This window comes from Anticarsia gemmatalis, chromosome 28 (genome assembly GCF_050436995.1).
Source record: "Anticarsia gemmatalis isolate Benzon Research Colony breed Stoneville strain chromosome 28, ilAntGemm2 primary, whole genome shotgun sequence".
NCBI lineage: Eukaryota > Metazoa > Arthropoda > Insecta > Lepidoptera > Erebidae > Anticarsia > Anticarsia gemmatalis.
The window spans coordinates 5,096,010-5,111,351 of record NC_134772.1 but is presented as its reverse complement, the minus strand read 5'-3'; the positions used below and the strand labels follow the sequence as shown (position 1 = coordinate 5,111,351).

Sequence of the window (15,342 nt, the reverse complement as noted above, 5' to 3'; positions counted from 1 at the left end):
TTATGGCTGCTACACACAAGCCGCGCGGGCTAGCAATACCCAGCAATACCGTTCGAATGCTAGAAACAAATGACGCCGGCAAGTCGTGTAACCCGCCAGCACTGTGTGTAGCCATTAGAGAGTTTCTCGTTTTGGATTAATGGATTTTATTACACCTGGGACTGTCCCAAGTATTACCGGTGAATGGTGACCAGCTCCGCCTTTCCGTTGGAATCCTATCCACAGCTGTCACTCAGTCTATTAATCACACTCCTGAACCAAGCATGATTTTAAATCTTAGCTTTATGGTATAATCTAAAATGCAAAATTAAACCCTACGGTTTGCTACACATTATTATTATATTCGGTTCGGCATCAATCGGTCTAACTCGATCGGCATGTAGATGGAGGCAGATGGAGGCAGATGCAGGTTTTATTCTTCGGTAAATGTTGCCGAACCGAATGTGCCGAACAGAATATACGGGTAGCAAGCCTAACTATTAATTTTTTAGCAAATTACTCCCCAAAATTCTTTTGGTAACTATTAGTTAGTTCACGACATAATATATCCTGCTAAAAAAATGGTTCATTAATAACTTTGTTGTTATATTTTTCAGGTGACAGGCCCAACACGTACACGTTCACAAAGGCGCTGGCAGAAGACATGCTTATAAAGGAGTGCGGGAACCTCCCCGTTTCTATAGTACGGCCTTCCATTGGTGAGTGACTGAGTGACGTCATTTACTCCTAGTTGTAGACAAGTAAGACTGTGTTGTTGACAGCTGCGCTAAGGTTGCGGGTTTGGATCCAGGGTTAGACAAAAACAATTTCTAAAATATGAAGTACTAGAGGCCGCGACTTCGTCCGCGTGGAAACCCTTCCCGTGTATATTCCGATCCCTCGGGAATTCCGGGATATAAAGTAGCCTGTGTGTTATTCCGGGTCTTCAACTACATTTATATCAAATTTCATCCTTAGCAGTTAAGTAGTATTTACGTGAAAGAGTAACAAACATCGTATTACACTCACAAACTTTCGCATTTATAATATTAGTAGGACATTTTTTTTTAAGACAGAAGTTAAGGCTAGTTTTAATAAAACTGGCCGCCGTGGATTTATTTTAAATAAACCAGCAGCACATTGTTTGTCAAATAGCTATTTAGTCATTTTAAAATAAATTTACATAGGTGATCAGTTTCAATAAAACTGGCCACCATGACAATAAATCATTCAGTTATTTTATCCTTATAAGTAAGTATACGTCAAATAGTACTATATCAATCTATAACAAAAACGTTTCTTTTGATATATCTTATCAAATTAATATGTATATTGACGTATTTCTTAGATCTTTATCAAAAACGCACGCGACCGAATTGTATTATATCGTCTAATCTATCATCTGTAAATTATAAACTAGCTGACCCGCGCAACTTCGCTTGCGTCACATAAATTTTTTCCCCGTTTTTGTATCATTTTTCACTGGTACTCTGCTCCTATTGGTCGTAGCGTGATGATATATAGCCTATAACCTTCCTCGATAAATGGACTATCTAACACTGAAAGAATTTTTCAAATCGGACCAGTAGTTCCTGAGATTAGCGCGTTCAAACAAACAATCAAACAAACAAACTCTTCAGCTTTATGATATTAGTATAGATAAGGTAATTTTATAGGGGTTTATCATAAACAACGCCCGCGACGTTGTCCACATGGGTTTTAGTTCTGCTCCTCTACTGTTAGTCATAGCTTGATGTTAGCCGGTAGCCTTTCTCAGTAAATGGTCTACTCAACACAAATTCTATATTGTCCCACTGCTGGGCAAAGGCCTCCCCCGTTTTCTTCCAATCCTCCTTTTCTCCTGCAAGGCGTATTCAACACAAATACATAATTATATTTTTTTAGATAGCGCGATGTGATTAGCGCGTTATAACAAACAAACTCTTCATATTATGGTTTATGTTATTTCATGGACAAAACCACGGCCAAAAACTGGGATTTACATCGCTTATGTGTTGTTTTAATATATAAAGCTGCATCAAACTCCGTTCAGTAGTTTTGGAGTAATTAAGTTACTAAATATCAAAACTATCACATTTAGATTATAAGTATAGATACGGGAAATAACATGCATTTTACTTAGAAATGCTTGATGATGCATGTTCTCGTTAATTACCGTATCATCGTATGATACTATTCTTTTTTAATTAAAGTATCGTTATCCTTAGTTATTTCGGGAAATGAAAACAAAATTCAAAATTAAATCGTGACATATGCTTTTCCTCGTACAATCTATCGCAGTGCTAAATTACAGCTTAATTGGTCGAGCCAATTGAAGTCGCGATACAATCAGAGACACTTGCATTCCTAAAATTATTATACACTTAAGGCCGCCCGCGATTTCGTCCGCGTGGAAACCCGTCTAAATCCCGATCCCTCGGGAACTCCGAGATAAAAAGTAGCCTATGTGTTATTCTAGATTTTCAGCTACCTACATACCAAATTTCATCGTAATCGGTTCATTAGTATTTGCGTGAAAGAGTAACAAACATCCATACATACATACATACTCACAAATTTTCGCATTTATAATATTAGTAGGATAGTATGGTATTTTAAATGACATGGGATGACAGCCTCTTTGGCGCGGTCGATAGTGTATCGAACTACTAACCATAAAGTCCCGGATTCGATTCTCGGGTTGAACACAGTGCTATTGGTTCTTTCCTTACTTACATTTGATTACTCTCAATAGTAGCTTGGAGTTTGGTAACATGCTCGGTATATGGCAATAGACTCGCCCCCTATTACATGGGACTAACATTGTTAATGGCGAAACGTGTGTGTATTTCATACACCTCTGCCTACACCTTCGGGTATAACAGGCGTCTTCTTCTTATCGTATGGTTAGTGGTCAACCTAGTGTCAAAGTTGTTCAAGCCGCCCGAAGGCCTTTGACATGGCTTAACGACTGTTACCTTAGTAGATAACAGCCGGGACCGACTTTTTACGTGCCCTCCGAAGCACGGAGACACCCAGTTCAAATACCACTATGCGGTCACCCATCTATGGAATGACCGCGCCAACGGTTGCTTAACCCATAGATCGTTTACCGACCGGTGAGCACAACTGGCTATGGGTGCCTCATAACAGGCGTGATATTTTGTTTGTATGAGTTTTACCTCTCGTCCAAATATCCATGTCCAAAGGTTTATAAAAATATTATGTAATATGACTAAAACTACAGGCTCACGTTAAAACCATTTATCATTATTTATCGACGATAAGGAATAATACTATGATAACATCGTGACATACATATTCGATTTAAAACTGTGACCAAAAGGATAATGCAGTAATAATCGGTTCTTTTGCGATATGAATATAGCTGCACCTAAAAAAATATTTTGATTTTAATGATAAAATCAAAATTTTGTAAAAATATTTACACATATGAATTTTTCCTTGATTAAATTTTTAAAGAGACAACTCCCCGACTAAGAATTGTGTTTGTGTCGCGGGAATTTTTACAAACATACAAACAACGAGCAGACCCGTACCAATTATTTGTGGATCGCACAAATAATTGTCCCGTGTGGGAATCGAACCCACGACCTCCCGACGCAATGGAAGCGGAGGTAGTCAAACTTGTTCTAACGGCAAAACATCGTGATGAAACCTTTCATGCCTAAAATTTGTTTAAAACATTTATTGAGGGCCTACGTTGGCCGACTGGCCAGCGTTCCTCAAGGCCTAACCCCTCCCTCGGGACGAGACCTTTGCCCAACAGTGGGAGAGCGATGGTTGAAAAAAAGGACGTAAGCCGTCAAAAGTTCCCCTTCAAATAATAGTTTCGTCAATTCCACGAATTATCAATCATTTTATCACGAGAACTTTAATCGTTAGTACCGATTAGATCAGTGATTAATGACGTTATACGGCACGTCATTTTACAAGTAATTCGATTAGAAATATATTTATCACGGTTTGAATCACCACCTGCATTAATTGAAGTGGTTGTCATTTCCAATAACAATATTATTAGTATGTATATCTAAAAACTAGCTGACTCGCGCAACTTCGCTTGCGTCACCTAAGAGAATGGGTCAAAATTTTCCCCGTTTTTGTAACATTTTTCGTTGCTACTCCGCTCCTAATGACCGTAGCGTGATTTTATATTCCTCAATAAATGGGCTATCTAACACTGATTAGCGCGTTCAAACAAACAAACAAACAAACAAACAAACAATCAAACAATCAAACAAACAAACAATCAAACAAACAAACAAACTTCAGCTTTATTATATTAGTATAGATAACGTTTGCTATTACCGACTGCCTCTGTGGCGCGGTCGGGAGTGTATAAGACTACTAAACGGGAGGTTCTGGGTTCGATTTCCAGGTCGGACAAAGTGCTATGGTGTCCGGATATATAGCAAGTATCGTGTTCGGTATATAGCAAGCTCCCTATTACATGGGACTAACATTGTTAATGGCGAAATGCGGGAGTGTTTCATTAACCATTGCCCATATCTACTGTATGTACCGATTATTAGGTAGGGAGTTATAATAATATGTTAGATCTATGATATATCTCAATACACACACTCTATCGCACGTTCTTAGGAGCGTACAGGATTACGCGCGGGAAAGCAGCGCGATCTGAGAGAGCGATTTTCTTCGCGGACTTGACAGATGACCGCGGCGCGTGGTCTTTCCTTTCCCCTTACACGCGCGCTCTTTCACGAGCGATTGTTGTTTCATGCGCGATAGAGAGTGTGTAAAGAGGGCTAATATTTTTGATGAAATACATGCATATCTCAACCAATATATTTTATATCACTAGACAGCCTTGAAAAATGTGATATAACGACATATTTCAAATAATCGTGTGAAATAATTAACTGTTTATTACGTATGCCTATTGATAAGTGTTAGTTATCAGTTATCAGACCCTTATCAGTCCCTTATCAATGATATCTACCGGATATATAGGTGCAACGATACTTAATAGGTATGTTACATGCTTGAAACAGGAAAAAATACGATTTTATTGACAAAGTTCGCGTTTAGTTGCACTCAATGAGCAATGAATGAGTTAAGCAACGTTAGCGCGGACATTACATAGATGGATAGTATGGATACATAATGATATTTAAGCTGAGTGCTGAGCTATTGTTATCTATTAAGTTAAAACTGATAACAGTCGTTAAGACACGTCTTTAGGCGGCCGTCGAAATTGTTTAAGCTTTGACCACAAAGTTTATTATATTTATATACATTTATTCATTTAGGTCTACACTTATGATAGTCGTTACAATTACTGAATCTACCACTAGCTCGGAAAGGGGGTAGAGCCCTATGAGAAGAGCTAGCAAGAAACTCACGGCCACTCTTTTCAATCGCCAAAAGTTTTACAATGTGGTTGATACAATAATTGATCATGCGAGGAGCTGCCAACAGTCAGTGATATAGACTAAACGTCAATTCAAATCACTGCTGAAACAATGTTGATGAAAAGAAAATCTATCCTTGAAAGCCTTCAAAAGGGTTTCCTGTAGTACCATAAAATGTACTCAAAATCCATTTTTTCTTTTTTCCAGTGCTCTCATCCCTTCGAGAGCCGGTGAAAGGTTGGGTGGACAACTGGAACGGGCCCAACGGCATCATCGCGGCGGTGGGCAAGGGCATCTTCCGGACCATGCTGGGCAACGGCACCAAGGTGGCGGACCTGGTGCCCGTGGACACAGTCATCAATCTAATGATCGTGTGCGCGTGGCGGACGCATTTGAGACGGTAAGTCTTAAATTTAACCCATTAATGTCACACTGCTGGGCAAGGGTCTGCTCCCAAACGAAGGGGAGGGGTTAGGCCTTCAGTCTACCACGCTGGCCAATTTGGCTTTGCATGCCCTCAATAAATGTATTAAACAAATTTTAGGCATGCAAGGTTTCCTCACGATGTTTTTCTTCACCAGGAGCATGTGATTATGATTTCTAATACACACATCATTTCGAAAAGTCATTGGTGTGTTGCCACGGGTTCGAAACTGCGACCACTTGCGTGGGAGGTATCAACTTGAAGTTAATGTCAAAACATGGGTGACTATCATACACCTTCAAATATATCAGTGTGGGCGAAATCTAGATAAACAGAAAGAGTTTTAAGTACATATATGCCTTAGAATATGGTAGGCATCTTGAGTTACAAATTTTCTGTAATTTCATTATTATAAAAAACATACATTCTTACGTTGTGATGAATTACCTATTATTATTGTCTGTGCAAAATGTACATTCAATGAGAAGAACATAAGTGTATTTTTATTACTTTAGTCGTATTCTTAATATGTTGGTGTATGTTACAGAGGCGAGGGTGTGGTGGTGTACAACTGCTGCACCGGACAACAGAACCCGATCACGTGGCAGCGCTTCGTCAAGACCAGCTTCAAGTACATGCGGAAACATCCCTTCAGTCAGTATTACCATACATATCTTAAGAAAGCTGTCTCTTCAGCCATAGCCATCTCCATTTATTTTAACTGTCCACCGGTCAATCATAACTTTAAACTCTCGCGTTGCATGTTCAATCTATAATAGAATACGGAAATTAACACGCATTTTAACGTAAAATGCGCGTTCGCGTTAATTCCCGTATTGTATTATGCACCGGTCAATAGGTGGCTTTACACACACGCTCTTTCGCGCGTGAAACAACAAAGGAAAGAATTTTCCTAATGTTTCTTTTTTGATGCGCCATCAATCCCATGAATATTCTAAAGGGATGTCTCTAAAGCCTTTTTGTCAACTATCAAAAAGGTTGTTTTAAATTAATCTAAATTCGTTTGGGCGGTGTTATACATTTGAGTGTTATTGCGACTCCACTACTGCCGTGAATTTTTACCGGTACGTGACCACACTTGCTGAATTGCGTCCATTCTCCATATTTTTACGACCGTCTGCATAACTTGAACCCTCCCTTGGAGCATATAATTAAGAGTTTTTAAAAAACATTTTTGAAACGCATTGTCCTTACAAATGTCAAAACTAATCGGTACCTCCTCTAGGCGAGGTGGTGTGGTACCCCGGCGGAGACATCACCAGCAACCGTCTGAAGCACGGCACGCTGTCGCTGCTGCAGCACCGCGCGCCCGCCGCCGTCATGGACCTCGTCGCCACCGCCACTGGGAAGAAACCCATGTGAGTATCAACCATTAACCCTTTGACCGACACGGTCGGCTATACTTGACAAATCAGAACGTGCTCACGACACTATATTTTTGTCGACATTTGTAAGCGACGAAAGCCTCTTGAACACTTTCTGATTTGTCGAGTATAGCCGACGTCTATAGTCAAAGTCTTTATAGTCAACGTCTTTCGATGAACTGCTGTTCAAAGGTGATCAATTCCACATTTGGACATAGGAAAAAGTCTAAGTTATTTAGTGTTTTCTCCTACTCTAAGAAAAGGTTTTAAGTTTATAGTTACCGCGCAAGTTTCCGGGTCCCAATTTCGGGTCACCTATAATGTTAGTCCTGACTTTTTCTGTTGAAAAAATCTCAGTGATTTCCTGGATTCAAGAAGTTGTGGTTGCTTGACTTCCACTTGAACACTTGAAGCATCAAAGAGCACTTAAAATCGTCGGTCCTTCGCTTGACCTTTTTTTGGTTATGTCAGAAACATCCGGCCGGGTTATGAGAGTGATGGAATCGAGAGCATCTATGTAGGGTGCACATACTTGGCCATTATATACAAACTGCTACACAATTTGTTGGTTTCAAATATTCGGATTCCAGTCCCATCCGGGGCAAATATAATTGTGTAGATTTCGATGTTCTACTGGGTATATTGTGTTCTCTTAACATATCTCCATCGGTGGTTGACTGGTTTCGTAGTTACCTGTATGGGCGCCGGCAACGTATTAACATTGAAAACAATGTCTCTGAATGGAGTGCATTATCCGCTGGCGTACCGCAGGGCGGCGTTTTATCTCCTTTACTTTTCGCTGTTTTTATCAATACAATTTCCAATAACATAACTTCTTCCTACCACCTCTATGCAGATGACTTACAAATTTATTATTGTGCTCCCCCGGACAGGTTGACGGAAGCTGTGGAAACAATTAATAGCGATCTGGTTCGCATTTGTGAATGGAGTAGAATGTATGGACTTGACGTCAATCCTAACAAAACTCAAGCCATTACCATCGGTAGCCCCAGGATGATCTCGAGAGTGGATTGGTCACTAGTACCCAACGTGATCTTTGATGGCACTGCCATCCCTTTTGGTGACAAAATCAAAAACCTGGGGCTATGGTTTGATAAGACTTTGTCCTGGAGTCCTCAACTCCTGGAACTCAGCCGTAAAACATTTTCTTCGGCGGGGTCCTTGCGCAGGCTACGCAATTATCTCCCCATCAACACTAAAATTGCGCTTGTACAATCCCTTCTCTTCCCCATTCTTGATTATGCCGATGTCAGCTATCCCGATTTAACCGAGAACCAACTTAATAAGCTTGAGCGCCTTCAAAACTTCTTTATCAGGTTCATATTTGGATTACGCAAATATGACCATGTCTCCGAGTATCGAAACAAGCTCAAGTGGTTACCTATACGTTCACGCCGGAATGCTCACATTCTCTATCTTCTGTACAATATCTTGTTTAATCCCTCGACTCCCTTCTATCTCAAACAACGTTTTGTTTTTCTACATGACACGCATTCAAGGTTTTTACGATCATCAGAAAACTTGAGACTTAAGATGCCTGTGCACTCCAGTAAGTTTTTAGACCACTCGTTTACTGTGCAAGCTGTGCGGTTATGGAATGCGCTGCCGCTATCCATTAGGCAAGTGCAAAGCTTGCCAATTTTCAAAAATCGGGTTAAGGAGCACTATCTATCACTGCAAAACACCTTGCCTTGAATACCTCCTTGTAACTTTTTTCTTTTCCAATGACTGTCTAAACTCCTCTTGCTATCTCTGTATGAATATAAATATATATTTATATATATATATATATATATATGTATTTATTTATATATTATGTCTATTTTATTTATACAATTTCTATAAATTCTCTATTTATGTAATAATCAGTGTATGTTTTTATGACCTGCCTTTATTTATGTTACTCATGTATTTAGTTTATGTTACTTGTACACAATTCTACCCTTTTCTACATCTACACTTCTCTCTCCATCCCATGGTTGCCTGGAAGAGATTGCCTTGTGCGATAAGGCCGCCGATTGTTCATCAGTATCTTATTTATATTTAAGGTTTCTCTATTTTTATTTAATGTATTTTTATTGTGGACAATAAAGAGTTTATATTATTATTATTATTTGTATTTGATTTTTATTTTTCTCGGCGTACTGCCGGGCAAACCAATGCTACGGGCCTAAGCCAAGTGAACATCAGTAGAAATATATAAGGTTGAGTTAGGGATATTTGACTGAACCGTGTTGTGTGGGAGATCGGTTTCGGTTTGAAGAAATTTTCTCACTATTCGGCAAGTATTTAATATAGCAGCTTTTTGCATGAGATGGTATGTGTTCGTTGGTAGGTTGAGGGTGTTTATGGACTGATGAAGTTGTTTTGGTATTACTCCTGTTGTGGATATGACTATAGGGACTATTGTAACTTTTTGTAGATTCCAGAGCCGGGTTATTTCATCTTTGAGTTCTGTGTATTTGGAAAGCTTTTCTGCTATTGTATTTTGTAAGTTATGAGTGTTTGGTATTGCTATATCTATTAGGTAACCTGTTCTTGTTGTTTTGTTAATTAATGTGACGTCGGGTCTGTTGTAGTGAATCGTTCGGTCGGTGAGGATGGCGCGATCAAAGTATAATTTAGTTGTGGTGTTCTCTAGGATAGTTTGTGGCGTATACTTGTAGTAAGGCGTGATGGAGTCAATCAGGTTGTACCGGTGTGCAAGTTTCTGGTGTATTATGTTAGCTACTTGGTCGTGCCTGTGTTTATAATCATTTTGGGCTAATGTCTTGCATGCACCAGTTATATGCTGAATGGTTTCAGGAGAGCTATTACATTTTCTACATGTGTCTACGTTTAGGTTTTTGATGATATATTTTCTGTAGTTTTTAGTTTCAACAACTTGATCCTGTATGGCAATCATGAACCCTTCTGTCTCTGGAAAGAGTTCGCCACGATTGAGCCAAGCGTTCGACGCCTCTTTGTCGACATTTTGTTGACACAAATCATGGCGATGTCTCCCATGCAGAGACTTTTGGGTCCATTCTCTAACTTTAGTCTGAATGTCTATTATTTTTTCATTGGGCTGTTCTGCTGTATCTTTGAGGTTGAGGGGGGTTAGTTTATGATCTGCTTGGACTATAGATTTGTGTAGTGTAGATTGGGTTGCCTTAGCAAAGAAGTAATTGCGAAGAGAAGTAATTTGTTTGTTGTGTAGGTTACTGATATCTATGATTCCTCTGCCTCCTTCTTTTCTCGGTAGCGTCAAACGTTGTAGACAAGATCTTGGGTGATTTTTGCGGAACTTTGTCATGGTTGTATTTATTTTTCGTTGTAGTGTTCTTAGTTCGGTTTTAGTCCACGCTATGATGCCAAATGAATATGTAAGTAAGGGGATGACAAAGGTGTTTATTGCTTTTATGGTATTTCTTGAATTAAGCTGTGTTTTTAATATAGTGTTAAGTCGATGTTGAAATTGTGTTGTAAGTTTTTGTTTTGTTTGTTTGTGGTGTATTTGTAAAAGTTGATTGTATCCCAAATATTTGTAGGCGTCCTGTTCACTAAGTGCCTCTATATGTTCTCCTGTGCTGAGGGTGTAGTTATGTTGATGATTTTGTCCTGCTCTGACTGAGTTAATTTTACATTTATCAATGCCGAATTCCATCTGTATGTCCTTTGTAAACTGTTCTGTAATGTTAGCGAGCTCAGTAAGTTGATTTTCAGTTTCAGCGTATAATTTGATGTCATCCATGTAGAGTAAGTGATTTAATAAGTTTCTCTGGCCGTCTGTCTGTCCGTCAGTTATTGTGTCATTCAAAGGGTATCCTAATGTAGTAGCGTTCAAAATATTTGATAATGGATTTAGGGCAAGGCAGAACCATAATGGACTAAGAGCATCACCTTGAAAGATGCCTCTCTGTATGTGAATAGGCTGAGTTTCTATTGATTCATTGGATGTAGTGAGTTTAAGAACAGTAGACCATTGTGTCATAATAGTTTTCAAAAATGTGACTATTGTTGGATGAATTTTGTAAATCTCAAGTACCTGTACTAACCAAGTATGGGGGACGGAATCATATGCCTTTTTGTAATCAATATACATGCTGAAGAGATTGGATTTCGTTTTCTGTACTTGTTTTAGAACTACAGAGTCGATGATTAGTTGTTCTTTACAGCCCTGACTAAATCTTCGACACCCTTTTTGTTGCTCAGCCAAGATGTTGTTGGAGTCGATGTGTTGGTAAATGACTTCTGATACACAGGAAGTAATGATTTTGTATAGGGTCTGTAGGCATGTGATAGGTCGATATTTAGCAGGGTTGGACAGGTCATCGAGGTCTTTTGGTATCATGAATGTTTTACCTAAAGTCAGGTATGACGGCATTGTGTTGGGGTTCTGGATGAAGGTATTAATAAAATTGTGCAAGTATGGCTGTACTGTTGTGAATTTCTTGTACCAATAACTGTGGATGTTATCAGAACCTGGGGACTTCCAGTTGTGTACATGACGGAGAACATTGTCAAGAATACTAGGGGAGATGTACTCAAAATTCATAGTCTGGACCTCAGCACAATTGGCTGTGATTTCAGTTTGGATCCAGCTAGCTTCAGCATTGTGTTGTACTGGGTTTTGCCATATTTGTGCCCAGAAACTGTGTAATAAATCTGGAGTGAGAGTGTTGACCATTTCACTGGGGCGTCTATTGTCTTGAGTGTTGGATGTAGCCTGTCGGATGTTGCGATAGAAAAGTTTCTCGTTGTGTGTGAACTGTGAATTTTGTTGCTTCCTTAGATCGCACGCTTTGTATCTTTTTAGTCTACCTGTTACTACTGACAATTTTTGTTTAAGTGTGTCTAGGGTGTGTGCGGCTTGTGTGTTAGGTTCTTCATGAATGGTGTGTGTTTTGTACTGTTTCATTATATTCTGAACTTGTTTTACTATATACCTACTTCTATTACCATTTATGTATTGGGTTACTCTTCCTATTTTCATTCTTAAGTCCTCTAATCTTCTTTCTAATCTTTTCTGCCAACTTGGTTTATATTCTTGTTTAGTGTGGTGTGTGTTGTTGTCTCCAGACTGTAGTAAAATCTTCGCTCCATTTAATTTTGCAGCCGTCCACGCTGCACAGTAAATAAGTGTCTGTAAGGTGTGGAAATCAGTGTCGTTGTTAGTGTTTTCGTTAAGTGTGATAACGTTTAAGTAATTTATTATGTGAGCAAGTTTTCTGGATGGTTTTTGTTTAGGTATGTATGTTCTGTTAGTTGGTTCAGTGTCTTTATAAAATGTATATGCTTGTTGAAATGTCTCGTCTATGTGTGGTTCCCTAGATAAAATAGTCTGTGCTTCTATTATACTCGTACTTGTTTGTATGTTCAATGGTAATTCTTCAAATAGGTCTAATTGTTCTGTGTTTATGTGTGGTTGTTGTGTGTTTTCAATATTATATTCATTACAGAATAAATTATGATCCGTAGAAGTTACAGCTGAATTACGGTTTTGTGATTGGAGTTCTTCTGCTATTTCTTGTTTTAGTATATTTAACCTATCCTTTTTAATATAGTTATTATTCACTATTGCACGTCTCTGATCAGCAATTCTTTGCTCACTTAGGTGGGCTAGTGAAGGGAATCGGGAAATGAAATCCTCGTGCAGCTGTTGACGATATGCCGTTTCATTAGTGCCTAGATTGGTGATACGGTAATAGGATCTCATGATAGCTTCGTTTTGCTCATTAGTCCATCTCATTCGTGTCTGTGTTGTGTTTTGGGATTGTGACCGTAAGCTTACCGTTTGTACTGTGTTTTGGGTAGGTACATTTTGTTGATTGTATGGATTTTGTACGTGTTGTGTTTGTAGTGTTATTTGTAGCTGGTTCAATTCCTCTTTAACTTCTCTGTATATTTCGTCTATTATTTTTTGCGGCAATAATTTATTACGTACTATGGCTCTACGCTGATCGCCTAATCGCTGTCGGCTAACTTGAATGTCTGGGTACTTCTCTATGAATTTAAGATGCAGGGGTTCTAAATAAGTTTTTGTATCGGTTTCTAATGCGGTTAATTGGAGATAGGTGCGCAGTATGAACTTATTTATTTCAGGTGTCCATCGTCTGCGCGTTTGGCCCGAGGTGGGTGCAAGCTCATAGTCGAGATTGACTTCTTGCACAACACTGTCGGGCGTACTAATGGTGGACAAGGTAGATGTACTTCTTGTCATGTATGAAGGGCGAGTCGAAGGGATGGAAGAAAATAATGAATTAGTCTCATCGCCTGAGTCATCGGCTGTCACTTCTACGCCAAGAGCCCGCCTGTTCAGCCCCCGACGATCGGCTGTCATAGATTTATCGATGGGAGCCCGCCTGCTCGACTCCTGATCGCCGACGGTTCGCATGCTGCTACACCCAGCACCGGCTCCAGATGTGCCCCGGCGACCCCCGGGCAGCGACCGTAAATTGTATACTTTTTTACTCATCTCCATAAAGGGTTTACCTTTATCCTCGTTAGCCGCATAAGTTTCTATAGTATGCGTGTCCGCCCCCCACGTGGCCTGATGTTCGGCACGGACGTAAGGTAGGAATTTAGGGGGCTTATTATTATTATTATTAAATATTTGTGCTTGTAAATATATCTATATAAGTATATGTTTAGAAGTACATATATGTAAGTATCAACAGTTATCTGGTTACAGTACAAGCTCTGCTTAGTTTGGAATCAGATGACCGTGTGTGAGTTGTCCAATCAATCGAATTGACTAAGAAGACATAAGTTAAACCTCGCCCAAAGCCTTTGGTAAGCAGTTCCATGATAATCATCTCCATTTTGTCCCCAGGATGGTCCGCGTTCAGAACAAGCTGGAGAAGGCGGCCGCGTGCCTGGAGTACTTCACGACGCGCCAGTGGGCCTTCGCCGACGACAACGTGCAGGCTCTGTGTGCCTCACTCTCGCCTGACGACCGCAGGTAACTACTGAATATAATGACACTTTGATAACTCTGAGCTTGGGAGTTTCAGATTCAAGTATGAATTCAACTTTGTCATAAACGTTAAGTTGTCAGTGTTTCACTTTTGGGTGTGGATCGGTATGATTCTTCGATGTCTGAGTGGTTAACCCTCTCAAGAGGTATTGGAGATTTTTTCCAAAATTTTACCTGAGACCAATTGAAACGATAATATTTTTAAACATCGACAAAAACTTAGTAGACCAAAGGATATAAATCATAGTCTATATTAAATTGTATTAAGTAAATAATAGATATCTGATTTATAAGCCCCATATAGGTGTCTTTACAAAAGAATTTATCTTCTCCCGTTACTACATGTATTGTGTTTGAAAATCAAAATCGAATCATTTATTCATTTTGGTCAAATGCTGTCACCGCCAGTTCGGAAGATAGGGCCAATGAGAAGTGCTACCAAAAATTCCTGTTTAGTTTAAGCATCTTCGCGTTTTAATAGGCCAGTTATAATACAGTTTTGGTTGCTGTTACTATTATGAGCGAATATGAGAGAGATGAGAGAGAAAGAGCGTACGACTCTTTGAAAAGAAGAATTTTAAGGTAAAATGCGTGTTCGCGTTAATTCCCGTATTCTATTATACATTAAACATGCAACGCGAGAGTTTATCAGTTATGATATCTTTGAAAAGAGCTCACGTTTATTCACACTATCTCTCGTATCCAGGACTTTCGACTTCAACGTGCGGAACATCGACTGGGACGCGTACATCGAGTCGTACGTGCTCGGCATCAGGAGGTTCTTGTTCAAGGAGAGCCCCGACACCTTGCCCAAGTCCAGGGCTGTGCTTAACAGGTATATACGCTCAAAACATTACCTGTATATACCCACACTCTCGTCACACACTCATACATAACAAACAGGGCGGTGAGAGAGTGAGGATTTTGGTAGAGATATTTTAACTATCAGTTGTTGATGTGTCAGTACCTTATAGATTGGTGTATGTAGGTCTTCACTCAACAAACTTTGGGCTAGATTAATAGTAGTTGAAGATAAAGAGGGCAATCACATATGAAATATAGCTAGACTCAATGCATGCGTTGCATAAACTCTTAATGAAAGTGACAGATGTTTTAATTTCCCGAATAATTCAATATCCTACTGTAGATCCAAAAATCTGAATTTTAAACGTTGCTGAA

At 39.4% G+C, this 15,342-nt stretch overlaps 1 protein-coding gene across 2 annotated transcripts in view; it reads left to right on the top strand.

Moving 5' to 3' along the window:
* Positions 1-15,342, top strand: part of LOC142984745 (putative fatty acyl-CoA reductase CG5065) — a 74,860-nt gene that overhangs the window by 54,637 nt on the left and 4,881 nt on the right. For both annotated transcript variants that reach the window (XM_076132503.1, XM_076132504.1), the window contains exons 7-12: positions 597-698; positions 5,583-5,775; positions 6,347-6,453; positions 7,046-7,178; positions 14,020-14,148; positions 14,870-14,998. In XM_076132503.1, coding sequence (XP_075988618.1) covers positions 597-698; positions 5,583-5,775; positions 6,347-6,453; positions 7,046-7,178; positions 14,020-14,148; positions 14,870-14,998 — 793 coding nt within the window. The remainder of the gene's footprint in view (positions 1-596; positions 699-5,582; positions 5,776-6,346; positions 6,454-7,045; positions 7,179-14,019; positions 14,149-14,869; positions 14,999-15,342) is intronic.